This window comes from Zalophus californianus, chromosome 11, assembly GCF_009762305.2.
Source record: "Zalophus californianus isolate mZalCal1 chromosome 11, mZalCal1.pri.v2, whole genome shotgun sequence".
In the NCBI taxonomy this organism is placed as follows: Eukaryota; Metazoa; Chordata; class Mammalia; order Carnivora; family Otariidae; genus Zalophus; species Zalophus californianus.
The window spans coordinates 108,903,627-108,930,120 of record NC_045605.1 but is presented as its reverse complement, the minus strand read 5'-3'; the positions used below and the strand labels follow the sequence as shown (position 1 = coordinate 108,930,120).

Below are 26,494 nucleotides of genomic sequence, written 5' to 3'. Positions count from 1 at the left end.
AACCTTGTTAAATGACCTGCCCTAAGTCTCTACACTCAGGACTTTACCAATATGAGACCCAACTTCAAATGTGAACGAGAAACTGTAATGGATATATATATATATATATAAACTAATATTCTAATTATAATGGAGATCACCATAAAATTCTTGTCTTTTCAAATTAAAAAAAAGTGGAATACGTTTGGAAACGTATTTCTTATTTGCAAAATGATCCATGACTGATTTATAGCTTTACTAGAGGCCTGTCCAGCAGAAAGGACTGAGTTTTCCTACTTCGGAGGGTTCCACAAAGCAGATGACCGCCACAGGACAGTAGGCTGCTGAGGGCTCTGCCAGGGTGACATTTCTGTGATGGGGACAGCCACACGTGCACGTCGGCAGTCAGTCAACCCCAAAAAACGCCAGAAAAATGTCTCCCCACAACAGCCCTGGGATCAGATTGCATGAGAAGGGAACCCACTTTCCAGGTAACTAAATGTTACCACTCCTAGATTAAATCAGCCACCCAAAGTTCCAAAGTTATTGGCTTATTTACAAACAGGTGTTAGGGCATTCTTTTTCTTAAAGCAATTTCAACAGGTTCAGAATCACCTTGATAACCTACATTTTATAGCCCCGAGCTTCACCTCAGGGGCGGAGCAGTGTGCAGCGCTGGAGTCCGTGCCAGGCCCAGCAGACTATTTCAGTACTCTCCGGGTGCTTCAGTGGGGGAGAAAGGCTAGGGCTGGAGTGCTTCCTGGGCTAAAACCACAGAACTCTGGGGTCAAGAAAGAAGTGCCTGTAGTCACGAGGACTCACAATGAGCCAGGTGGGCCCCCCGGGGGGCCAGTGCTGCCCAACAGTAAGCCAAGGCACAAGGATGGCAGTGAGGGGCCGCTCTGCAAGAAGGCCATGCCGCTCAGCATCTCCCTCTCTGGGCTAGCTGCTCCCTGCCCCTAACCCTGGGAGGTGGGCTTCCAAAGGGCAGCAGTGTCAAGAACCAATGGAGAAGGCAATGAAGTGCTGAAAACTACTTCAGACCTGTCCTGAAAACATGAATGTTAAACTGACTTAGTATCAAAACCAAGCAGCTGCTTAGCTCAACCTTTACCATAGTACGGCAGCCTACGTGGATGCCAAAAAGACAGGTCATCAGAAGCTTCACCCTGGCCCTGGTAAGAGATGAGCCTTAAAGACCGAGAAAAAAGAAGCCAAGCAAACAGTCCGTGCCGGGTGGGAGGGGGACATCAGTCATACTGTCGCACCAGAGAAGCTGACATGCCAAGATCTGGTCCCGACTGAAGACGATTTCTCCACATGAAGAGCTGGTAAACTGAACGAGGGGCTTCTACTGTAGAAGCCCAAATCCGACACCCAGTCAAGATAGTGAAATCATCAGTCGCCTCCCCAAGAACCACCAATAAGTGATGGGGATAAATCAGTGCATGTATTTTTATATCTTGTTTTCTCCCCCACAAAGAGTATGAGCCCCTGATAAATGGAGATGAATGTGGGGCAGGAGGGTAGGGTGGCAATGAATTACTTCAACTAAAACTTCATTTAGGAGTCACTATAAAAGACCTTAAGGTATTAGGAACACGTAAGCCATTTAGTTCAGAGATTTTTTTTGAAAGTTACTTTTACTGACATTAGAAGTGTTATTCCCATTATTCTTACCCACAGGTCTCGACTCTAGGAATCTTTAAGCGGAAACACAACTACTGCACAGGTCTGCATAACGAGCATGTCTGAGACACTTGCAAAACCATTCCGTTCACTCAAATCTGGAATTTTACCCAACTCAGCATCGTTGTTATCAGGTACGAAACATTTCCTGGAAATATAATCAGTACAAACGCTCCTCTCATATACCCAACAGTTCCTATTGTGAACGCTCTGCCTAACTAGTAAGGAGCCCCAAACCACATCCTGGTGTGTAACCTGCCTCTGAAGCGGACCCAGAGATGGCAACGAGACGAAGCATTTAAAATAAAAACAAAAAGCAAAGCTTTAGGCATGACTCACTTGCTGCAAAGAAGAATCCTGTGAGAAACCCGTTTCTTTAAAGTCAATTTCATCATCACTGGATGAATGAATATGGCAGGTTGTAACCTATATGCATAAAAATGTAAAAAACTATTTAACAGAAAAGTTTTGGACATTTGTATCAGCATTTAAATGGAAAAATCACATTTAGTTTTACTCTCAATGTGTAACAACAGCAAGAACAAAAATAATAACAGTTAAGTTGTAAAATCCACCCAAATAATTCAGAGGCCCACTTCACTCAATCAGATGGTCAGGTTACCTGTCCCTTTGCTGCCCATCTGTATTTCTATTTGTCTCATTACTGATACCACCAGAAAACAGATAAGATGTTAGTTACTCCATTTAAGTGATTTTAATAATTATCTCCAATTATTAACGTTTACAAAAGAAAGGTAGAAGGAACGGCTCAGATAAAATATAATTTGTAAGTGCCCAGCTTGAAGGGTAAAACTGCAATCCTCAGGGGTTACTAATGAGTCACTGGGAAGGGCAGGTTTAAATACAGCATTTCACTTTAACTTCTTGCAATGCCCGTCCACTCTAGGAAAAACACTGTCCATAAGCACTATATGTGATTCTGAGCCAGCAGTACCCTGCTCCTAAGAAGACCCAGAATCTTCTGCCCCTTAAAATGTAGCCCCTGCCCTCACGACTGACAACCAACTCACAGTACTTAAACAAGAACACAAACATGAACTGCTCACCAATTCATGGTAAGTGATTTTTTTTATTAATTCATAAATGACACACAGTATTGGGGAAATGTATTATAATTAGAAACGAAGACATAAAAATGACTAGGCAGGGGACGAGTAACTGCCAGTGCCACATAGCAAATGACAAACAGGAACAGTCTGTAAAATTCTAAGCAAGCAACTGTACTTCTGAGGGTAACTTACACTGTATTTCCTGAGTTCTTCACCCTTTACTTTTCCAGAAAGTGTAACTGGCAGAGAGCAGAGTTATTGGGGGAAGACGTGAGCAGCCGGGACCTGCCAACCCTTGAAGCTGTGCCTAATAGCCTGGAGCTCCAGAAATTGGCCTGGTTTGCTTTGTGATGTTCCAACATCTGGTTCAAGAAACCCAGAGTAGAACCCAAACAGGTCTGCACGTGGTATGGCTGATGAAATTCTGAATACATCACTGCCTGAATAAAATCACCCTCTTTTTCCTCTGACCATCTCTGGTAAAGATACTATGCCAAGTGACTAACCCAGTGTTTCCAATTAATTCCTTCTTCATCCTCCCTGAAGTAGAGACAGAGCATTCACACTCTGATTCTGCAACTGGCCTGATAAAAGCAGGATTTGTGATCAATGAAGGGAGCCTGCTTGGGTCAATCGTAGCTTTAGCGAGTGAGTATGGAAAGCTGTGCAGCCAGAGCGTGGAAGGGAGGAGGTAGAAAACTGCTCGGTCACGGTAGCTGGCATCTGGCAGGAGGACTGCAACCGAGCGCAGGTCAAGCATTCTACTACGGTGCATTTAGAGAACTCCGGCTACTCGGGGGGCAAGTTAGCGCAAGAATTGCATTAACCAGTATATGTTTTAGGAGTGGAACCCCATGACAGGGTGCAGAATTACAAGACAACTCAAAGAGCAAGCTAGGTCAACCAACTAAACGAGAGAGAACAACAACAACACCAACATCAACAACAACAAAGACTTGGCTACTCCCAGCACATCTTGTCCAAGTTCAAACAGGATGCATGTTTCCTCATTCATAGTTTTACTCTTTGCTACAAAATGAATCAGTTTATTAATGAAAGGTGAGTAAGAAAACTAGTTTTGTTGATCAACTACTATGTGCCATTCTGACCTCTTTTCACATATTCTCCATAACTTATATCCTCAAGACAATTCTGAGAGGTATTTAAAATAATTTTCTCGAGGTGCCTGGGTGGCTCAGTCGTTAAGCGTCTGTCTGCCTTCGGCTCAGGTCATGATCCCAGGGTCCTGGGATTAGAGCCCCGCATCGGGCTCCCTGCTCAGCGGGAAGCCTGCTTCTCCCTCTCCCGCTCCCCTTGCTTGTGTTCCCTCTCTCACTGTCTCTCTCTCTCAAATAAATAAAATCTTTAAAAAATAGTAATTTTTCCTCCAAAAAGAAAGTTATTAATAACACAACGTATGCATACTTCTGTATTTATGTACTGAAAGATGTGGTGATTCTGATTCTACCCACACCATACCTGGTCTGAAACCGTTACTAATAAAACAGGCTACAAAGATGACTGAATCCACCAAACCCCCAGTGGGGCGGGGGACTTGCTAACTGGAACCCCACTTAGTCCATCACACAGATGCAGCCACCAGAGTCCCCAGCAGAAACTTCCAAACACACCGCTTCTGAGGCATCTTCATCTCAGCAGATGCCCCTTGTTTTCTCCTTCTTCCTCAGCTAAAATTTTGGCCTTCTGGCTTCTTCTGTCCCCGCCGCCCCCCCATTCACTCCACTGTCAAAACATCACCTAAAAGCCCATCGCTTCGCATTACCCTTACCACCTCTCTCCAGTGCAAGACACCACCATCTCTTGTCTGGCAGCCAACCGGTCTCCCTGCTGTCAGTCTATTGCCCCACTACAGTCTATTCCCAATCCAGCAGCCATAACAATCTTTTAAAATGTCCATCAGATTATGTCCCTTCTCAATTCCATACCTAATGGCTTTTCATCTCATTAAGGTTACAAACCAAGGGGCCTGTGTGGCGTAAAAGCAGTATGAGATCTGGCCTGCAGAGCCCCTCAGACCTCACATCCCGTTCTCTCCCTCTGGACAACACACCAGCTTCTGCACTAGCTCTTCTCCATTCACTTCCCTCAAGCCTCTACACAAATGTGACCTTCTCAAGGTTTTCCTAGACTGCCTAATCCTAAATTGCACTTACACGCAAAACAAACCCCGGCTCCCTTCCCTGGAGTTTATCCATTTCCACTGAGGCAGGGATTTTTACCAATCAAGTTTACTACAATAGCTTCAGTGCATGGCACATAGTAGCCACTCAAATATTTACGGAATTAGTGAATACCAACACATCACTGAGTAAGAATACTCATAACTTTCAAACAAGTAACAAGTAAGAATACTCTGACCAAGCCAGATGTGTTCTAAGTATACTCTTGATGCTTCAGTGAATAAAAGCTTTTGCGACAATGAGCTTCTTTCATAATAAAATTTCAGTTTTATTAGCTGTTGTTACAGGAAAAGCAAGTGAGTGTTTTCATCTTGGACGATTGGCTTACTATGAAGACCATAAGCATGACTGGAACATCAATTTAAGTGAAATGTGGAAGTCCCAGACTCTTCCTCCTGGCTACGGTGGGGTCCTGCTGTGGGCCCCTGGCATCTATGACCAGCGCTGGCTAGAAACACTGACTCTGGGAGGTTCTACTCCAACCTGCTGGATCTGTAGGCAATTCACAACTGCACATGTGTTATCGTTTTCCACAGCCTCCCTGGACGAACTCATCAGGGATGAGAAAGAAGCACCAATACTTCAGAAGAAAACATTCTCCCCCATGGAAAGGAAGGCAGAGAACGAAGCAAACTCAGCCTTCCATAGTCAGGACCCGTACATCTATGTTACCTAGATATACTGCCTAAATGTTTACCCATTTTTACCAACAGACCCACAAAGAGGTCTCTGGATGTAAGTAATACACCAAATTTCATTCATAATAAAACTCCCAACATAAAAACATAACAATCTATGAGTCTACCGTGTATATACTTGGGCGTGATGAGGTCAACAGATTAAAGTAGTTCAAAGACCTCAGAGAGAGGGTAATTCAAATGCTGCCCCAGAAGTGGTTAAGAGCTTGGGACTGACACAGGTTTTCCTACATCAGTGAGCAGACCTCAGGCCCACGGTCAGTGGCACAGGTAAGTGTCTGGTGCGTTAATGAATGAGTCCTTGTTGTGGCTAGAACATAAGAAGAGGCCAGGGCCATGTAACAAGGTACAACCCAAGCATCTGGTGCTGAACTACAGGTGACTCAAGCCCTATAAATATACTGGAAAGGACTCTCAGAGAGGTATTAGAGCCATCATAAAACCAAATAATAAGTCAAGGCATCAAGACGGGGGATCTAATCTAATCTATTTGGGGAGGGGGCGGGGACTAAGCAATCTATTACTCAACTGCCAATTTTAGGAATGAATGTGTCTGAAACGCTTTTACTTAGACTTCACGCTCCATGAAGCGTGAAGCTCCCATTCTGTAGTACATTTTCGCAAGGGCAAGACCCACTGCATTTATCAAGCTGAGTTTATAATAGTATTCACTGGAACATGGTACCTAACCCCCACTAGGATATAATCTGCAACAATCTGGGCACTAAAGTGGAGAGCCCGAAGGCTGCAGTGAACGTCTCCCTTGTGGCCTAGGATGCTTAAGCATCCTCAAAAACCTGGAACCTATGTATCCCTAAAAATACGAAACAAAGCAAAATTCCCTCCTGGAAGGCCTTAAAACTAAAGGCAGGTGGTATTTAAGTACCAGGCACGTGGCATCAAGGAACTGAACAGGTCTTGAGACATCAACCAGAAAGTCCCAATGGACAATAAAATTACAGAGCGGGGCTAACTCAACATATCACCAGGGCTCTAGAAGTCTGACTACTACTAGCAAAAGAGAGCTAAGCTGCCATTAGTGATAGGTGGGCCCAGGATAATTTTCCCTTCAACATAGGTATAGAAGTCTAGATGTTAGATGCGTCTGCTGCATGTTAATTGTGCACCGCACGTTCATATTCCGTTACGTAGACATACATAACATTTACACACAGACCAGATTACTGATAGCATCATGCAAACTAACGGAGTGTTATCTGAATTGCAATGAGGTCTTTCTACACAGAACTGCTCACAAAGGAAATGAATTTGAATTACCAAAGATAAATTTTTGAAAACTCCTGATATCAACAAGTTTAACTGGACATTTCTGAAGTCTACCTCTGAAATCAATCCTTTGAAGGACAAGTTTTAAAGGAGTTTCCCAAACAAAATCAGAATTCTCGGCCTTTTGGCTAAGATCAAGTGTAATATTCCTATAAATAAGAAATAAGACAAAAATCCCTTAAAGGAGACCACATTGCCTGCATCCTTAACAAAGAATCAATATGGGGCTTCAAAATTAAATGGTTCCATTTAACACTATAAGAGAACAATTTCACCCTACAATAAAACCCTGATTATCCAGATTTTTAACCAAATTGATTAGGGAAAAAAGCAATCCACTGTGGACAGTATGTTCATCAAAAATTACCTAACTCTTCCTTGATGACTCAGGGCTGTCCAAGTGGATGCCAGTTTCTCTGCTGGGCTATGATGCACTAAGACACCGAGGGCCATCAGACATATTTTCATTAAATGGCCTCACGCAGCTCCCCTTAGAGTCATCTCTTAACTTCATCATTCTTCCAACTCCTACTGATTCTATCATTACACCCATCCTTAACAAACCATTACCCAACCAATCTGTGAAGAGTCTGGAAAAAGATAACCCAATGTGTTAGACAATCTACCAAGTAGGAGGCACCGGCCCTTTGGGGGTGTGACACAGGAAGACCCAGTGACTGCTCTGTAGCCGCCAGAGTCTTTCTGTTTCTAAACTCTGCTCTGAACTGATAAGGCTGCCAAATATCTGACTGCCTAACAAGCAAGGCATTAGTGTGTATTAGAAATTCAGACTGCAGCTGCTGAATTTCATAGAATTAAATGCCTGACACATCTGCTTCCCTGTAGAGTTAAGGTCACCACCTCAATTATCAGCTGGCATGTGCTTACGAAAGGAAATGCTTTCCCTATCTTCAAAAGAAAAAGCAAAAACAATACTTACCTTAAATCTTAATGCATTAAAAAAACAAAGAATACATTCCAAAGTCCAATATAGTTTTTAAAAATATTATCAATGCCATTATTCCCTGGCTAAAAGTACTAATCTGTTAAAGATGGGGTTAAAGTCACCTACAAAATCCCACCCCTCTCCCCCACCCTGGGAACAATCTAAAATGACGGTAAACGTAACTGAGTAACGTTAAAAGACATCCAAAGGAATCCTGAGGTTTCTAACCACCCAGGTTTATCTGAGGCATAAGGCAACAAACCCAACAGAGTAGAGATGCTTGGGAAACAGGGCACTGAGGAAAGGAGGGGGGCGGGGAGTGTAGAGATCAGTGGCCTCTCTGTACCCTCTGGTCATCCCAGGCAGGAATTAGGAGCTGACTAGACAAGTTATCAAGAATATGGTGAACACTGACCTCTCTTCCTGGTAAAGAAACATAAACTTATTCTTGGCCCCAAATTACCGAGACAAACGAAAGATCTTGCATCTCTGAATAAGCAGGCAAAGGCTGAGAGCACTGGGGTCACAGAAATGTGACCTGGTAAAACCTACTAGATCTACCGTGTTCCTCTTGTTAGTTTCTCCCAAGGAGCTTGTGCAGAACGCCTCCCATCGCTCCCTGACTGCATCTGGAAGGTCTGCAGAGGGGGAAAGAGAAAAAAGCATTGTCACTCTAGTGACCTCCACACAGACACATTAAAAAAACAAAACAAAACAACAAAAAAAACAGGATATACAAGAGAGTGCCACCCACTCAGTCCATCAAAGGCAAACATGTCCCATCATCTGAGCACCTGACTCTTGGAGAAACAGAGTTTATAAAGCCTTGTAGCCTAAACCCCAGGAATTTCAGGAACCAGAACCACCCCCAAAATGGCCCATGCTTGATAAGAAGGGTGTTAAGCAGCTCTGTGAACTTAACAAGCTTTTAAAAATCTTTTGGTAAAAACTGAACCTGGAAAATGTGTTTCCAACAAACTTCTGAGGAATTAGCAGGTCTAAAGGTGGGAGGAAAAGCTGTCTTTTTCCATGACCATTCAAGTTTGGGAAATGCTGCCAACGAAAGCATCTGCACACTCGTCAGATACTGTGACTGGCATGTGGCCAGCGAATGCTCCATGGAACCCAGTCTGGCTGTTTTCTAAACGTCTGTGCCCAGAGGCCAACATGGAGATACATATGCAATAGTGAAATTCTACCTACTGCAGAAATTTATTTATTTTTAAAGATTTTATTAATTTGACAGAGTGAGAGAGAGCAAGCGTGCATAAGCGGGGGGAAGGGGCAGAGGGAGCAGCAGAGAACAGGGAGCCCGACGTGGGGCTTGATCCCAAGACTCTGAGATCATGACCTGAGCCTAAGGCAGATGCTTAACGGACTGAGCCACCCAGGAGCCCCTCTAGAGAAGTTTAAAAAAAAAAAAAAAGGATACACAAAGACTTTTTCTGAGAGAAAGGAACTCTGGCTATAATCTTGGAGGCCTTACGAGAGCTGTCTTCCGACAACGGCGGTTGTGTGTCCCCCACACCACCTGGTGAGCGACTTCGGGACAACAAAGGCTGATCTAAAGAACGTGATCATGCACGTGACCACTTCTCCTTGGTAAGAACATCAGCTGTGATGGTCTGGCTTGTACGTCTCTCAAGAAGCAAAATTACAGCGCGGCAAGCCCCAACTGCCCCCTCACCTGGAGCGGCTCTTTTGGTGCGTGCTCGAGAGGCGACAGCCTCTCCAACACACAGACATACTTTAAAGACAAAGAGGAGGATAGACCTGGAAACGATGTCTAGTTTTAGCAAGTTGAGCCTGGACGAGTTCGGTACCACAGGGGATAAAGATTTTCACATTCAGAGTAAGTCACAGGACTGGTCCCAACCCCAGAGTCCACAGAGCTCTTAGGGCTCTAGGCTTAGAGGCAGACTCACAGCCTGGGCACCAGTGTAAGAGGCATCTGTGGTTTCTTCCCGGGAACCTCAGGCTGATTCCATTCAAATGCTGGCACGGAAAGCGTCCTTTAGGGTCCACCACCCCTCGTCTCAGTAAGAGAGAGAGGGTAAACATGCAGATCAATGTTTTAATATCCCAGCAACTCAATCCACAGGCTACGTAAGGGCTTTCAGAAGAAAATAAAAAGCAAGCATCTGATCATAGCTCAAGTTACTCAAGAGTTAGGCCGTGGGGACCCCATGCCCACCGGAGCAGCGCACTGAGCAGGCTCCTCAAGAGTGAAAGCGGGTAACTCAGCCAAGCCTGCCAATACTCACTAAAAGGACAGCAGACATGCGACATACAGCAAAAAACTACATTGTTTAAACACATTCTCAAGAACTTCATTCAAATCTGCAGATAATTTGCGAAGTATAAAGAAACTCCAAAGACTGCTATTAAAAACGCTACAATTATTTCCACTTTACCCTTAAATCCTTTCTCCAATCCAACAAAAGTATCACTGAACTGTCACCAAGCACTTACCTTTGACAAGCCGCTGCACCAGCGCGCTGTTGGGGCCCTTGTCCGTGCTGTGCACGACGCAGTTGGCTATCCTTGTCAGGTGCCCCATGTAGCCGTGCCGTCGGCCTCCCTCGGCCCTGATGGGGGAGAGGACAAAGACTCAGACTCCTGACCGCATGGAATGATGAAGCAGCTTAGCAACTACAGTGGGCTGGAGCAATCATTCTAAAAACTGAGGCCCTAAAGACGAGAATGGACAGAAAAGGAGGTGCCAGAGTCACCAGGTCAGGCAGGGGTGGGAGCGGCAGAAATGGTCTGCTCAAGGATCACATGGTGGCCACGCTCGGCAAGTTTTTTTTTTTTTTTCCCTCCCAGGACCCTGGGATCAGGTCGAGCCGAAGGCAAACGCCTAACGACTGAGCCACCCAGGCGCCCCCCCAAGGTTTATTCCATATACAAACCCATCATTAATCTTCAATTATATATTACCTTAAAAAAAAAAAAAAGCCCAAACATTCACTGATACCTAATGTTTCTGTGACCTTACTCTGTATCTTTTTATGAAACTATTTTTTCAGACTTTAAAAAGACTATAGGAACGTAAGGTGAGAATTTCGCTAAAAGACATCAAATCTTCATAATCTCAGTTCAATCAACAGACATAATCGCCTACCAGTAGCATTTCTCAAGTTAAAATAGTGGCTGATTTTGAGGATTTGTCCAAGGTGACGGGTAGTCAGCTGGTCTTCGGCCAGCAATGCCCCTTTCCTCCACTTAGGGTCCACCCCTCCTAAGCAGGACCCATCTTTACTAAATCTATCTATCTACCTATCTATCACTCACTCACTCACTCACTCACTGGGGGCAGAGGAGCAGAGGGGGAGAGAGAGGATCTCAAACAGGTTCCATACCTAGCACGGAGACCTGATTTCACAACCCTGAGATCATGACCTGAGCTGAAACCACTAACTGACTGAGCCACTCAAGTGCCCCAAGTCCACCCATTTGTATTATTATTTTTTAAAGATTTAGTTATTTATTTGGGGGGGGGGCAGAGGGATAGAAGAGAGTCCCAAGCAGACTCCGCACCAACTGTGCAGCCTGACAGAGGGCTCGATCCCACGACCCCGAGATCACAATCTGAGCTGAAACCAAGCGTCGGATGCTCAACAAACTGCGCCACCCAAGTGCCCCCCAAATCCACCTATTTAGATAAACTTTTCACATTGCTGTGATTTCTCTGCCTATTTATAAAGTGTCAGGACTTGAAATTCTATGACACAAAAGACTTTGCTCGCAGATAGGAGGGAACAAACTGAACAGATTTTTGTTTAAAGGGAGACTCTTTCAGGAGCTGCTAAAAAAGCCGTACTATGCTTAAGGGCTTGCCTGAAAAACAGAATATCTGCTAAGAATCTTAGAAGGTCTGGGGACAGCTAAGGGTCAGAGGCACAGAGCTGATCTCAACTGAGTTGCTAAGAGCCTCTTTTGGTTTCACAAGAAGATCCCAAGACCCCGGGGTTTCTCGCAGGCAACTTCTCAGTCAGATGCCGTGTCGTGCTCCCACAAGTGAAAATAAATGCCCACCTGCCAGTATTTTGCCCCAAGGCCCTCAACATGCTTTAGGCTTCTGGGACAAGGAAACATTAGAAAAACTCTTTCAGGACTGCCCCCCCAAATTGGGGGACTATTAATAGTCAAGCCTCCGGCGGATGGAGCTGAGGGGAAACAGAGCGCACGGGACACCTCAGCACTACTGATGAGGAGGCAGAGAGCAAGGGAGGTCAGGAGGGCACCAAGTGGCTAACATGGGGTCAGACACAAAACCAGAGATGTGGATCTGGCCACACACAGCATCCCCCAAAGGAGCTCCATTTGGAAGAATGTACCTGAGATCTACTGAGATGAGCCTCCTCCTACACTCAAACTAAATGCGTATTTCCCACAGAGTCAAGTCAGAGCCCTATCAGTGCTGGTAGGCACTTTTAAAAAACCAAACCTTACAGAATACAGCTGACACCTTCCTTCAGTTCCTAGCTCTTCCAGGAAGACAAGAGAAGTCTGAACAGATACACAAAGCAAGAAAACTCCTGGCACAGGCTCAATTATGAAGGCACACGAGACAACTTTTTGGGCTGATGAAATGCTCTCGTGCCTGACCACGGTGCTTACACAACTGCACGCATTCATCAGAGTTCCTAGACATGTACACCAAAAAAGGATGAACTTTCACCTTATGAGAATTATACCTCAATAAACCTGACTTAAAAAACAAACACAAGAAGCGTGCCCTGAGAGTGTTTCCCAAACACACCCTATGCCACCTGCCTCAGAATCTATGGGATGGTATAAAAGCCCCCAAGGCACGGGAGAGAAAAAAAATTCGTGTGGCAAAGCTACTTACACGTGTCAATACTTCAAATAATCTTGCCAATCAGCTAACGGAAATTTTCTAAACAAAAAACACCAGGCTAACCCCCCACATCCTCCCCTCCCACACACGAAGGGACTCTCTCTACAGTGAGTCCATGCGGTAAGCAGGATGAACCTGTTAAGTTAAAGCATCATCAGGGAGGACTTGACTTTTTTAGTCTCCGCATTCCTGCCAGAAAAACAGCTATTCAAACAGGACCAGGAAGTTTCAAAGGCAGCCAGCCCCTGGATTCCCCTCAAGAGAGGTAGAAACACAGGGCACTCTAAAAATAAATTGTTAGAAAAAGATCTGCTATGATAAATAATCCAGAAGTCCTGAGAGAAACATTTATAAATATAAAGTGGCCTGGTACCACATAATTATTTTCATTGTTCTCTAAGGCAAGGCAGATCTTTTCTTCAAATTAAAAATCACATTGAATTTCTATAGGAAAACAATTTACTTACTGTTTCTTCTCATTCATTTCCCAGGCATCCAGTATCCGTTCTATTAGCTGACACTTTTGAAAAAGCTGAATAAAAAGGAATATTCTAGTTAACATGTATATAAATGTCAAAGTGTCAATATTTTAAAGTGAAACAGACTCTATTCAAATAGAACAGTGCTATGTATTAACCAGCAAGCTAAATCTAGCTGTGAATTACTGGCTATATCCTATGCAATGTGATAATAAATTTACTCAAGACCCTCAGAACACTACAGGGATTCAAGACCGGATCCACGCCTTCAGCAGTGTAGCTATTGGGAAGCAACATTTCAAGCACCGCTTCTGGGGAGTAGCTGACCTAAAGCAAAGCCAGGTTTTTTTAGTCATGAGCTCAGAAATACAGAGCCTGACCAAAATTTAAAAGGAATCAAGAAGATAAGGCCCTGGCAAAACCCTACCTGAGAACCCGCAGCAATACTTGTACTTCGGAAACGTGAGCGGACTTGCCGCACGCACGGCCATTACTGTGCTCCGACTGAAAACCAGTGTCGCGCATGATGCTGTCGGGATGCGCGCGGCGTCAGCTGATTTTCCCTCCTACTTGTTACTCCAGGTGGCTAGCCTCTCCCGTCTCCCAGGTTTGGCAGGAAGCCAGTGTGAGCTACGAAATTTCATACACCACAGAACTTCCGAGCAAGAGGAAGTGTGAAGACTGACTTAGTGCCACCTCATATTTAACAAAAGGAAACAGACCCACAGAAGAGGTTCACACAACATGGCACAGAGCCCACTTCTGCCACCCTTCTGTCCCGTGTTTGGCCCACAAATTAAAACTGGCACACCAAGCAACTGTTCAAACACTTTCTGCAAACTTTAAATTTTTATGGTTCTTTTAATCTCCAAAAGATTTCTAAGTCTTCAACTTGATTGTTTTTAGCAAATAAGGAGGCCACTTAGACTTTTTTCTTAAAAGTTCATCTAATGGTTATTTGCCCAGGATACGATTTATAGAATCACCAGCTAACAGTGTGACGAACACAAGAGTTAAATACCTGGACTCTTGAGATTTAACTCCCGCCCTTAAATTCCAATTCACTTCACACTGAAGTGGGAAAATGCTATAACCAGGAGCGGCAGAGAGACCCCAGTAAGCTTACATGTTTCAGTAACAAATTGTCACCAGTGGAGTCTTGATCAGTAATTGTGCTATTTTCTGTATTTTCAAAAGGACTTGCAAGGATCAGTGCAATACAAATTTCCACCTGTGTATGTAAAAAGTTATTCCACGTATATTTGAAGAACATGTCCTACAAAAAAGAAAAACAATGCTTTCTTTTATTCAGTTACCTCAATGTTTAAAGCCACTACTCTAATACATTTCCCGAAGAGTGATTTAATAAAATAAAAATGGTATGTTCTTAGTCCAAGAGGACTAATCAAAAGGAACTCAAGTTTACTTCAAAGGGGGTTTGAAATGCCACTACACAGACTAAATACATGGTATCTGCTCATTTAACATGCCAGCATTTGCATGGAACCTAGTAGAAAACAACAATGAACACGGGAAGACTATGTTTTCCAGGCAACTAATAACAGGTATTCAGTTTAGTTAACTTCCAATACTTTTCGAAGGAATCTTTGAGAGTTTTATTTTGACTCAACAAACATTTACTGATGGCTTTTGTGCAGGGCATATGGTGTTGGTGCAATATGGGAGGAGACAGAGACAGAAAGACAGTCTCCAATCTCAAGGTACGCACACCCTGAGTGTGAGAAAGCACGCAGTTATAACCACTCAGGCATTTGAAACTCATGGAACTATCAGTGAATGGAGCAAAAGAAGACAGGTCTGAGAAGCGGTGACATGTGGACCTCCTCAAAGTACACGGTTCTTCTAGATTGCTCAAAAAGTTGACAGTATCACAAAAAGGAAAGACAATTCCTAAAGGCACAAAATGCACCAAATATATGTTCAGGACATTCTTTGAGCCTGGTTATCTAAACTCAAAATCAAAAAGAAATGATTAAATGACCCATTTAGGAGTTTTGTCAAATTTGTTGTCACTCAAAAGGAGTTCTAAAAATTAACAATGGAATGAATTAACAATAGTTGCATATTTACTATCAGTAAGATTAGAGGCTAGTAATCAATGACTTCAGGGACAGAAGTACAAAGTTATATGCCTTGAATACACCAGAGGGTAGGGCAAAAACTATGTCCCCAGAGGGCAACAGTTAAGTTCACCAAAGAGACTGTGGTTCTGTAATGTTTCATCTCGTTCCAACATGTTCCTGTTCTCTATCCCTATACTGCCATCATTTAACCCAAAGCTGAAATCTAACTAAAAGTATCTAATGACACCAGGTGGCATAACGGTATGGTTGATAAAGCAAGCACTGGTTTGAAACTGAATGTGAATTCAAATTTTGGCTCCACCACTTATTAGTCACAGAATATGTCCCCCCCTTGGGGCACAAAGAGTATGTCCCCTCTCTGGGCACAATCTGCAAAACAGATCCTCTCTCACACAGGCATCTACACCCAGTATCACACAAGAAATGTATATGAAGTGCACATTACCATGCCTTTCGTGTAGTGTGCAAACAGCCCAAACTCCCCCAAATGTATGCTCTGACCAGATGTCTTATGACACCTGCTAAGTGTTAGCCCTCGCACCTTCTGTGCTATCGGGTGGCAAGACAGGCAAAGCAAGCATGGGTACCAGAGCTGGGCCTGTGGATTCTAAGCACAAACCTAGGAACTGGGAAACTTAAAGGGTCAGGGAAGTCCAGATAATTCCTGAGCTGTTTTTGCCTCCACTAACAAGCAGACTAATAGCTGTGTGTATCAAGGAAGAATCTGGACTCAAATCAAAAGACCACATACAGATATATTATACATATCTATGTCTGTACAAAGACAATAAACACTTGTCCCTTTGCTAATTAGGACAAGAAAATGATGCTGTAACCAGCAGTCATTTCTTGCTAACACAATCCCCTGGGGAAGAAGACTATACTCAACATCTGTGCCAGACTGAGCTTCTTGAGGGAGAAGTCTAGGTCTTAATCATCTCGGAAATTTCTACTATACTTCTTTACACACAGCAGTAACAAATACTGAAAACTTAAAAGCATTAGAAATTCACAATAAACTCAAGACGAGAACTGTATAAAAGACCATTTATGCTCAGAACAAGAAGAGTCACTGACACATACTGTAAATTTGTGAGGTTTTAACTTGAGTTGTATATCCATAGAACATCATGGGCAAATTAAATGACCTTTTGGGGGAAATCTTACCAATATGACCCCAATGCTATTCAGCTCCATGAGGTCCTCATTGATACTGCTGGTGTTTGTCTGAAGGAGGCTGGATATCAACCTGATGACATTCAATCGGGTATTGCCCACCGGAGGGTCCAGCACACCCCACGTAGTCTTCATCACACTTTTCTGAGGAAGAAAAAGCTTTCCAATTACGTCCAGTTCAATAAACAAACAAAAGGGGGGGAGGGGTGTGTACTAATAACGTAACCCTAGGTAAACTAACCCTGCAAATCATGTGGCCTGAGTTCCACATCTGAAGGAAAATCCAAAGCTGCTTTTGAGATCTTCAAGATATGATAAAATATCCTAGAGGGGAAGAAATCAAGTAACTCCCCTGGACTAGAAATTCCATAGGAGATCAGATATCCCCCTCCTTCAACATTCCAAACTGCCAGAGGAAGAAAGCAGAATGCTGTAGAAGTTCGTGGGCGGGAAAAAGTGCAATATTCCAAACCCGACCAGAAATCCTGAAACTAAGAAAAGTTACAAGTGGTTTGGGAACGCAGTCCTCAATCTTTGAAAATCTGTGAGAAAAATGCAAACTCCGAAGTTGCTTCTGGATCACAGCCCTGAAACAGGATCAACTTCAAACCTGTTACTGCCCATAAAAGGGAGTCTCTATACTTTGGTCACAGAAGACAGACACAGGACACTTGAGAATTTCACAGGTTTGACAGGAAAGGGTGGTGAATTCTAACCCAGCAGCGAGGCTGCCCTTTCCTGACTCCCCCGCCTGCTCCTCTCAAGGCTTAACGCAACGGAAGACTCACACTTAAACTCCATGCAAGGCAGCTCCAATGAACAGACATGTTAAAAAGCTTCAGGAATCTACTCATACACTACATCACACAGTAAAACCACGTACAAACTAAACTCACGGACTCCTAGCAGTAAAAGAGAGGAAGCCCAAATGAGAAACTGCCCTGCTTCTGAATCAGGACCAAGAATACAGTGTGAGAATCTACACTAGATGCTGCCTCTTGTCCACCTAGAAAGAAGACAGGCAAGCCAACAAGACACAGGCTGGAGCGCCCCCTCACACAGCCCCTTCTCTCCCGCCTCCAACTCCCACTTCTCCTAAATAAGTCCTTTCTTTTTCTTTCCCTGCTCTCCCATTCTTCTCACGGCTGCCACGAAGGATGCCACTTACCAAAACCATTAAACACCAGCAGAGCCACTGTCCCCGAGAGCAAACGCCAAACACTCCAGCCCGCATCCAGCACTGGCTGAACACAGACAAGGCAGCATGACACACACAGGGCCCCTGCCTGCTACTGGTAGCATCAGCCGTCTGAAGAGATCATGTGGAAGCTAAACTCGACTCCCTGCATCATGGACATAAATGATTCTGTGTTCCCCCTCCACAAACGCTAAAATACATAAAAAGCATCTAACGTAGAAGGGAGAAACTAGGATCTTAAAATTCCCAATACCCTTCACAGTAGATGCCGCAGAGACCTGCACTAAACAGGCCACTGCTTGTGATGACACAGGGCAAGGGGAAGTGTAAGGAGTCGTGCTGGCAGGGGACCTCTCACAGACCCGAGTCTTCCACAGAGATTCTACGAGGAAGGGCTCCTTCCCCTGATCTCAATCTCTGCACCACCCTCAGGCGCTGGGAAGCAGCGGCAGAACAGCACTTAGGGCCTGTGGACAGCTTTCTGTCGCAGGGCCTGTCATGCTCTCGGCAGACTCCCTGATTAAAGTCACTGTGGATTAGCACGTGGATGCTCCCAGCAGAAACACTAGCACTCCAAATTACACTCAGCCGACCAGTCCTTTAATAAGATATCTGCCCATCAGACTGATACACCCCTCCAACTCTGAAGAAGGCAACTCAGTGTCAAAGATCAGTTCCTAAAAGATCAGCTTTAGCTCAAAAGTGAAAACAACACACTTTATTGGCATAGAAGTACCCAGAATTTATAGAAAGAACAAAAAGCTGAGTTTCCTAAATAGATAAATATTTTGCTTTATTTTAATTCTACCCCATTCATCAATGTGGACACTACACAGAGACAAAACCCAAATAAAAACTAGCTCAAAAGCAATAAAAACAACTGGAAGGGCTGGTTTGTACATGCTGGTCACAGGCAGTTCTATTACCCACAAGGTTCATATACTTTCTAACAACTGTTTGAACCAAATTATTGATCTGGCCAGCCATGACCCGGCCATGCTTAAAGTAGCTGCCCTACCTTGGGTGGCTCAAGCAGGAGTTCATGGAAAGATCCAAGTCTTCCTCGGATAGCTTCTAAAACACTCTTGTTGACCGAACAAGCCGAATGACTCATGCCTGGTGGGCAGATCTCTATATGGCCTTCAAATCTTGAAACAAAGCAAGTTAATTTTATTATAATTTCAAAACAAATCAAGGTGCTCCCTATCAGCATGTAGGTAGATACATAATAGCTATATAAATATGATTATATAAACGTTTCTGGAGAGATAGGAAGGGGGTGTTGTTAATACAAGCTTGCTGGGCAGCAGCAACATGACCCGAAATCCACAGGCCTAAACTGTCAGGGGAGAAATTACATGTGATTTCTTCCCATTCTCCCAAACCTTGTAAGCTCTTTTACCTATGATACTAATAGCAGGTCTCTACCAGGAAATTTGGAAAGCAAAAGGAGATCAGATCCCTAAATTATAGGGTATACGATACTGTGTGTCATCTGGGATGTTGATAATCAACAGGCCTGTATCTGCTCCACACGGTTTTCCTTGGGTAACCAACATTGTTTCCTACTTAAAAAGCGTAAATCACTCTTCCACATAAAGCTCAATCTATACTCACTATCATCTACTCCTGATGGGAAAGTGATGATGAGTGGAATGAGATGCCCAATCTCAATGGGCCTTAATGAGCACATGGGCCAAGGGGGTCTTAAAGTGGGAGGAGGAAGGACCTCAGGAGGGGAGGGGGGTCTAAGAATGTGGGCGTGCAGTTCAAGTGAAAAGACAGATCCGGGAGTGGCGTGTCAGTTGGACGTCAGGGTAAACTAGTTGTCGACGATGCAGCTGGAGAGCCCCAGCCCTGGATCCTCACTCACCAGCTGCGGGTTCTATTACGGACACTGGGAGCGTCTACACGGTCTCTCCCAGGCCCACTGTGAGGGGAGTGCTCACGCAAAGGGCTGAGCATGCCGCCTGGCACGGAGCTCACACCTGGAGAGCAATTATTAGGACTACTTTTGAAAGTATTCCACACGAGTAAACCACTTCTAACGCAGAGCTGCAGGTAAAAGCATTCAGAAATTCAACGGAATAGAACAGGGGAAAGGAAAGGACTTTTGCTTTGGCTAGTGTTTTTTAATGTTTAGGGGTTTTAGTAAATAACTGATGTGGCCAAATACAGCTTTCTTTTATTACAGTTTCTGTCCAGGGAGCCACGCTTAAACGTTCTTTACAAGCCCATAATTCTAAGAGTATCTATACACTTTTCTTCTAGTATTTTAATTCATCTGGAATTTATTTTTTTACACAAAACAGGTATAGATACAGTACTTCTTCTCAAATGGTAAGTCAATTTCTAAGCAACATTTATAGAAAATCCACATTTCCCCCCTTATGTGAAAAAGCATAAAAAACCATATACGAAAATTCCTTAAGCATTCATATAAACTTTATTTTTTCATTTAATAAATACTTACTGAGCATCATTTTCTGCACTAGCTCTGAGGTACTACAGTCAATATGCGTAGTGTTTAGTAAGACTTACACTGGCATCATACCGCCACATTTATTGTAACAACGATGCAACTGTAATACTCATACTCAGGAGGCGACTCAATCACTGGTATTGCTCAACATCTCCTGGCTAGTCTCACACTTTCACTCTTCCAAATGCATGTAAGAATTCGATGATTCCACAACAAAAACCATGTTGATATTTCCAAGTAAAACTATGTTAAATTTAGACTATGTTAAATTTGGAAAGGCACAAGAAATAATGAATGTTTTATATATCAGAGTCCATTCCTTTTTGCTGCTGAAGAACAATCCACTGTATAGATGTACCACAGCCTCTTTATCCCATTTACCAGTTTAAGGACACTTTGGGCAGTTTACAGTTTGTGTGATTATGAATAAAGGTGACATAAACATTCACTTACAATTTTGTGGGACACATTTTCCTTGTGACAATATCTAAGAGATTGCTGGATAATACAATGAATGTCTATTTAACTTTGTAAGAACTGCCAAACATCTTTAGAAAGTGGTCATATGACTTTGCATTCCCAACAGTAACACGTTGAGACTTCCAGGTGTTCTCCACTGTCCCTAGCCCTGACTACGGTCTTATTTTGTTTGTTTGGCTTAACTGTGTAGTTGGAAACGGTGCCCACTCCCCCACCAAAGAGAGGTCTACACACTAATCCCAGAGCCTGTGAATGTTACCTTAATTAAGATGTAATTAATGAAGGATCTTGAGATGAGATTATCCTGGATTATCCAGATGGCCCCTAAATGACATCCCGAATGTCCTCAAAAGAGAGGAGACAGACACACAGCAGAGGTGCTGTAAAGATGGAGGGAGGTGGCCACCAGAAGGTGGAAGAAGCTGAGGATGATCTCAGTGGATGCAGTGTAGCACTGCAGACACCTTGATCTTGGACTTCTAGCATTCACTGTCAGAGAATAACTTCTGCTGTTTTAAGCCACAGTTTGTGGGAATTTGTTACAGCAGTCACAGGAAACAAATACAAGTCATTCAAGAGGTGTGTAGCAGCATTTCAATGTGGTTTTAATTTGAATTTCAGTAATGACAAATGATGGCCATTTATCATGTATTTATTTGCTATACAAATACATTTATTCATTAAGTGCTCAAATCTTCTGATCTTAAAAACTGCATTTTCTTGTTACTAAAGTTTTGAGTGTTATGTACCTGGATATAAGTCCTTTCTCAGACACATGATTTGTAAATATTCTCTGACAGTCTGTGGCTTGCCTTTTTATTTTCACAATAGAGCCCCCCCCCACTTTTTTAAGATTTATTTATTTTAGAGAGAGTGTGTATGAGTGTGAACGAGAGTTCCAGCAGAAGGAGGGGCAGAGGGAGAGAAACCCTCAAGCAAACTCCCCAGGACCCCAGCATTAATCCCAGGACCCTGAGATCACAACCACAGCTGAAATCAAGAGCCCGATGCTCAACCGACTGAGCCACCCAGGAGCCCCACAACAGAGTCTTTCAAAGAGCATTTTATGGAACCCGAGTTGTCAACTTTTCTTTTGTGGACTGGGCTTTGGTGATGCATCTAAGAAATCTCTGCCTAACACAGGCCATGGATCTTCTCCTAGAACATTATAGTTCTGGGATTTACATTTAGTCCTATGATCCATTTTGAGTTAATTTTTGCATAATGTACAAGGTACATATTGAGGCCCCTCACCCTTTTTTTGTTCTAGCACCATGTGTTGAAAAGGCTATGCCTTCTCCACTGAACTGCCTCCACATCTCTGTCAAAAACCAACTGATCACATACCATGTGGGCCTGCTTCTGGACTGTTCTGTTCCAGTGACCTCTGTGTCCATCCTTCTGCTAATCCCACACTGTCCTGACTACTGTAGATTTAGATCAGAGAGTGCCAGTACTCCAATTTTGCTTTTCTCTTTCAAAATTGTTTTGGCTACTGTACTTGCTTTGAATTTCCACGTAAGTTTTAGAATTAGCTTGTAAATTTCTACAAAAACTCCTGCTTTGATTTTGACTGGAATTATATGGACACTCCACATCGTTCTGGGGAGAACTGACATCCCAACAATACTGAATTTTCTAATCCATGAACACAGTAGCTCTCTCCATTTATTTAGGTAGTCTCTGAGTTCAGCAATTTTGAGCGGCATCAATATTCAGCATTAAATCCTGCACATTTTGTAAACAGATATACGTCCAAGTGTTTTCTTTTCTCTGCTACAGTAAATGGTATTTCATAAAAATTCCAAATTCCAGTTGTTGGTTGCTATTTTAAAGAAATACAACTAATTTTTGAATACTGACTTTATTATAGCTTACAATTTTGCTAAATTTACTTGTTAGTCCTAGGGGTTTTTTGTATATTCTTCAGGATTTTCTACAAGACAATCCTGACCTCTGCAAACAGATTCAGTTTTCTATCTTCCTCTCCTGCCTTACTGCGCTGGCTGGGACCTCCTGCACGCAGCTGACTGGGACTGGCAATGGCAAAGGTCCTTGCCATGTTTCTTGATTTTAGGGGTTATCATCTCAGTCTCTGATCATTAAGAATGCTGTCAGCTATGGATTTTTTTGTAAAGGGGGCCTTATCAGTTTCTAAGATCCCATCCATTACTAACTTACTAAGAGGTTTTTATCATAAAGGAATTTACTGAAATGACTGGATGATTTTTCTTCTTTAATCTGTTAACATGAGTTACACTGATTTTTTACTGAGACTTTATTTTTATAGAGCAGTTTTAAGTTCATAGCAAAGTGGAGGGGAGGGTACAGAGATTGCCTCCCCCATTACCAACTCCCCCTCCTCATCCCCAGAGTGGCACATCCATTTCAATTACTGAACGAACAATGACATGACATAATCATTACCCAAAGTCTATAGTTAACTAACAAGGTTGATTTTTTGGTGTTGTGCATTCCAGGCATTTACACAAAGGTATAATGACACGTATCCATCACTATGGTATCATACTATTTTCACTTCCCGAAAAGTCCTCTGTGCTCTGCCTATTCATCTCCCCACTGGCAACCCCTGATCTTTTCATGGTCTCCACAGTTCTACCTTTTCCTCAAAGTCATATAGTTGGAATCACACAGTTGTAGCCTTTGCACTAGCTTCTTTCACTTAGTAATATACATTTAAGGTTCTTTCATGTCTTTTGAAGGCTTGACAGCTCATTCTTCTTAGCACTGAGTAGTATTTGTTTGGATATAAAATGGTTTATTTATCTACTCACCTACTGAAGGACATCTTGGCTGCTTCCAAGTTTTGACAAGTGTGGATAAAACTGCCATAAACATCCACGTGCAGGTTTTTGTGTGAATATCAGTTTTCAACTCCTTTTGGTAAATACCAAGGAGCTGGATAATAGTTTTGTGAAAACCCGTCAAACTGTCTTCTACAGTGACCATACCATTTTGTGTTCCCACCAGCCACAAATTAAGAGTTCCTGTTATCTACAATTTCACCTACATTTGGTGTTGTCAATGTTCTGAATTTTGATCATTCTCACGACTGATTTGTGAAGGATGAATGAGCCTTGCATTCCCAAGATAAACCACAGTTCGTCATGATATATTATCTTTTTAATATATTGCTGGATTTAATTTGCTAATACTTTCTTGGGGAATTCTGCATCTAAGCTCTTGTGGAATCTTGTTAGTTTTCTTCCCTGTAATATCTTGGTGTAGTTTCAAAGTAATGATGGTCTCATAACATGAGCTGGAAAATGTCCTCTCTTCCATATTCTTGTAGAGTCCTTAGCTCTTTGGCAGAATTCACCAACAAAGCCAATCTGGGCCGAGAGTTTTCTCTGTTTGAAGCTTTTAAAAAGGAATTAAATTTTGTCGATAGGTCTAAGACTGTTTATGCAAGCTACTACTTTCCGGAATGAGCTTTGGCAGTACTACTCCTTTAAGGAAGCTATCCGTTTCCTCTAACCCACTGAAATCATCTACCAAGTTGTTTACAGTATTCTCTTATTATTCTTTTAATGTCTGTAAGAATGCAGTTACGGCCCCTCTTTTATTCCCGTAAAGTGTAATGTGTATCTTTTCCACATTTTCTTAATCTGGCTACAGATTTACTGATTTTATTGATTTTTTCAAAGAAGCAGCTTTTAGGTCTCACTGATTTTCTGTATTATTTTTCCCTTCTCAATCTCTTTGATTTCTGCTCTTATCTTCATTATTTATTTCCTTCTGCTCACTTTGGGTTCATCTGCTCTTCCTTTACTCATTTCTTAAGGTGGGAGTTTAGATCGCGGACACAAAACTTTGTCTTCCCTTAACTAATATAAACATTTAATTCTAGAACTTTCCCTCTACTGCTTTCACTACATTCCACAAAACCTGACATGCCCTGTTTCCATTATCAGTTCAAAACACTTTCTCATTTCTCTTGTCATTTCCTCTTCGACCCTGGGGTTATTTAAAGTGTGTTGCTTTCATTCCCAAATATCTGGGGATATTCCAGCAATCTTTTTCACTGATTTCTAGTTTAAGCCCATTATGGTCTGAATAAATACCGTGTATATTTTTTTAATTCATTACGGTTTGTTTGATGGCTGAGAATCTGGTTTATCCTGATAAAAGTTCCATGTACACTTGAAAGGACTGTGCACCAGGTCGTGGCTGGGGGAAGGCTCTGCAAGTGTCACTCATGTCAGCCAGGCTGCCACTGCTGTTCCGGTCTTCGGTATTCTCACTGGGTTTCTCTCTAGATGCTATGTTGATTTCTAGTAGAACCGTTTCCTATTGACAGAAACACTGCAAAGGTGGTACAGAGCATTCCCACATAACCCACACCCAGCTTCCCATTATCAGTATCTTACACTAGTTAATTAACAAACCAATGTTGATACATAAATCCATACTTTATTCAGATTTCCTTCGTTTTTACCTAAAGTCCTTTCTTCATTTCAGAATCCCACTTAAGACATCACATTATATTAGTTGTCATGTCTCCTCAGCCTCCTCTTGGCTGTGATAGTTACTCAGACTTCACTGGTTAGATTATTTTGCGGAATGTCCCTTAACTGGAATTTGTCTTAGGTTTTCCTCATCACGGGGTCTCTGAAGAGGAAGACCACAAGGTAAGCTGTCATTTTCACTACACCAAGACAAGAGTACAAACTGTCAACACAACTTATCATTGGCTATCACTTGATCTGGCTGAGGAAGTGTCTGTCAGAGTCACTGTCAAGTTGCTCTTTTTGTTATCTTTCCATATAGAACTCTTTGGAAGGAAGTCATGGTGTACGGTCTGCACTGCAGAGTGGCCAGTTTGTTCTTCCTCCTTGAGGAGGGAGCATCTACGCAAACTATTTGAAATTCTTCTGCATGGGAGATGTCTCTTCTCCATTTATTTGTATCAGTATGAGCTAATGAGTATTTTGTACTTTGGGTTCTAAGACAACACAGCTTTATTTTATTGTACAAATTATTATGCTGCTGCTGTTGTTGATCGTGTCAATCAGCTCTGGCCAATGGAAGCTCTTTCAGCTGGCTCCTGTGTTTCTCTGACAGAACCCCTGCCTCACAGGGGTGGGGTTTGGTAGGACTTTTAATACGTCCTTATTTTTGTACTACAGGATGCTCTAGGCTCCTCTTGACCCTGTCATAAAATGGCCATTTCTCCAAGGAGCCCTGGGTCCTTTTCCTGGAGAATGGTGTGAGAAAGCAAGATCTGGGCACTCATCCTTGTGCCCAGTGGCATGTCATTACTTCTAGACCCTTGTAGCCCACAAAGCGAGTCTTTTTGGTTTAACTCTTCATAGCTCAGTGTGGCTAATTTCTAATGTCCTGTACTGTTTCTTTCCTTGAGTCGGTCCAAGGTCACCAATAAGCCCATAGGCATTCTTCATTTCTGCTGTGGTGTTTAGTTCTAGCATTTCCGTATGATCTTCCCTCTCTCTGCTAAAATTCCCCACCTGTTCACATATTGTCCATTTTCCCCACAATCCTTTAACATATTTACTCAGTTATTTTAAATTCTCTGTCAGTTCCAGAATTTTTAAATTTTGTTCTATTGACTACTCGTGCTCGTGAGCTTTTTTGGGATTCTTTTTATCTTGTTTGTCTTGCAATTTTGGGCTAAAAGGTGGACAAGTTGTGTAGGGTAGTAGAAACCGATGTAAATGTTATTTCTGGAATGAACACATCTCTTACTCTCTAGACCTTTAGTGTGGGGTTTAAATCAATCTTAAGGTGAGCAGCTGAACTAGGTTTGCTAGGACTGATTTCCCTCAGTGTGTTAGACTTCAAATGTGTCTCAAGTTACT

The 26,494-nt window shown here is 42.8% G+C and overlaps 1 protein-coding gene across 22 annotated transcripts in view; it reads right to left on the bottom strand.

Annotated features, from left to right (window-relative positions):
• Nucleotides 1-26,494, bottom strand: part of PPP6R3 (protein phosphatase 6 regulatory subunit 3) — a 139,519-nt gene that overhangs the window by 26,727 nt on the left and 86,298 nt on the right. For 15 of the 22 annotated variants that reach the window (XM_027577825.2, XM_027577826.2, XM_027577829.2 and 12 more), the window contains 7 exons: nt 18,711-18,840; nt 16,486-16,638; nt 14,340-14,489; nt 13,202-13,266; nt 10,343-10,458; nt 8,423-8,508; nt 2,008-2,094 (listed from right to left, as the gene is read on the bottom strand). In XM_027577825.2, the coding sequence (XP_027433626.1) occupies nt 2,008-2,094; nt 8,423-8,508; nt 10,343-10,458; nt 13,202-13,266; nt 14,340-14,489; nt 16,486-16,638; nt 18,711-18,840 (787 nt within the window). The remainder of the gene's footprint in view (nt 1-2,007; nt 2,095-8,422; nt 8,509-10,342; nt 10,459-13,201; nt 13,267-14,339; nt 14,490-16,485; nt 16,639-18,710; nt 18,841-26,494) is intronic. The other 7 variants (XM_027577836.2, XM_027577838.2, XM_027577835.2 and 4 more) reach the window with 1 other exon arrangement.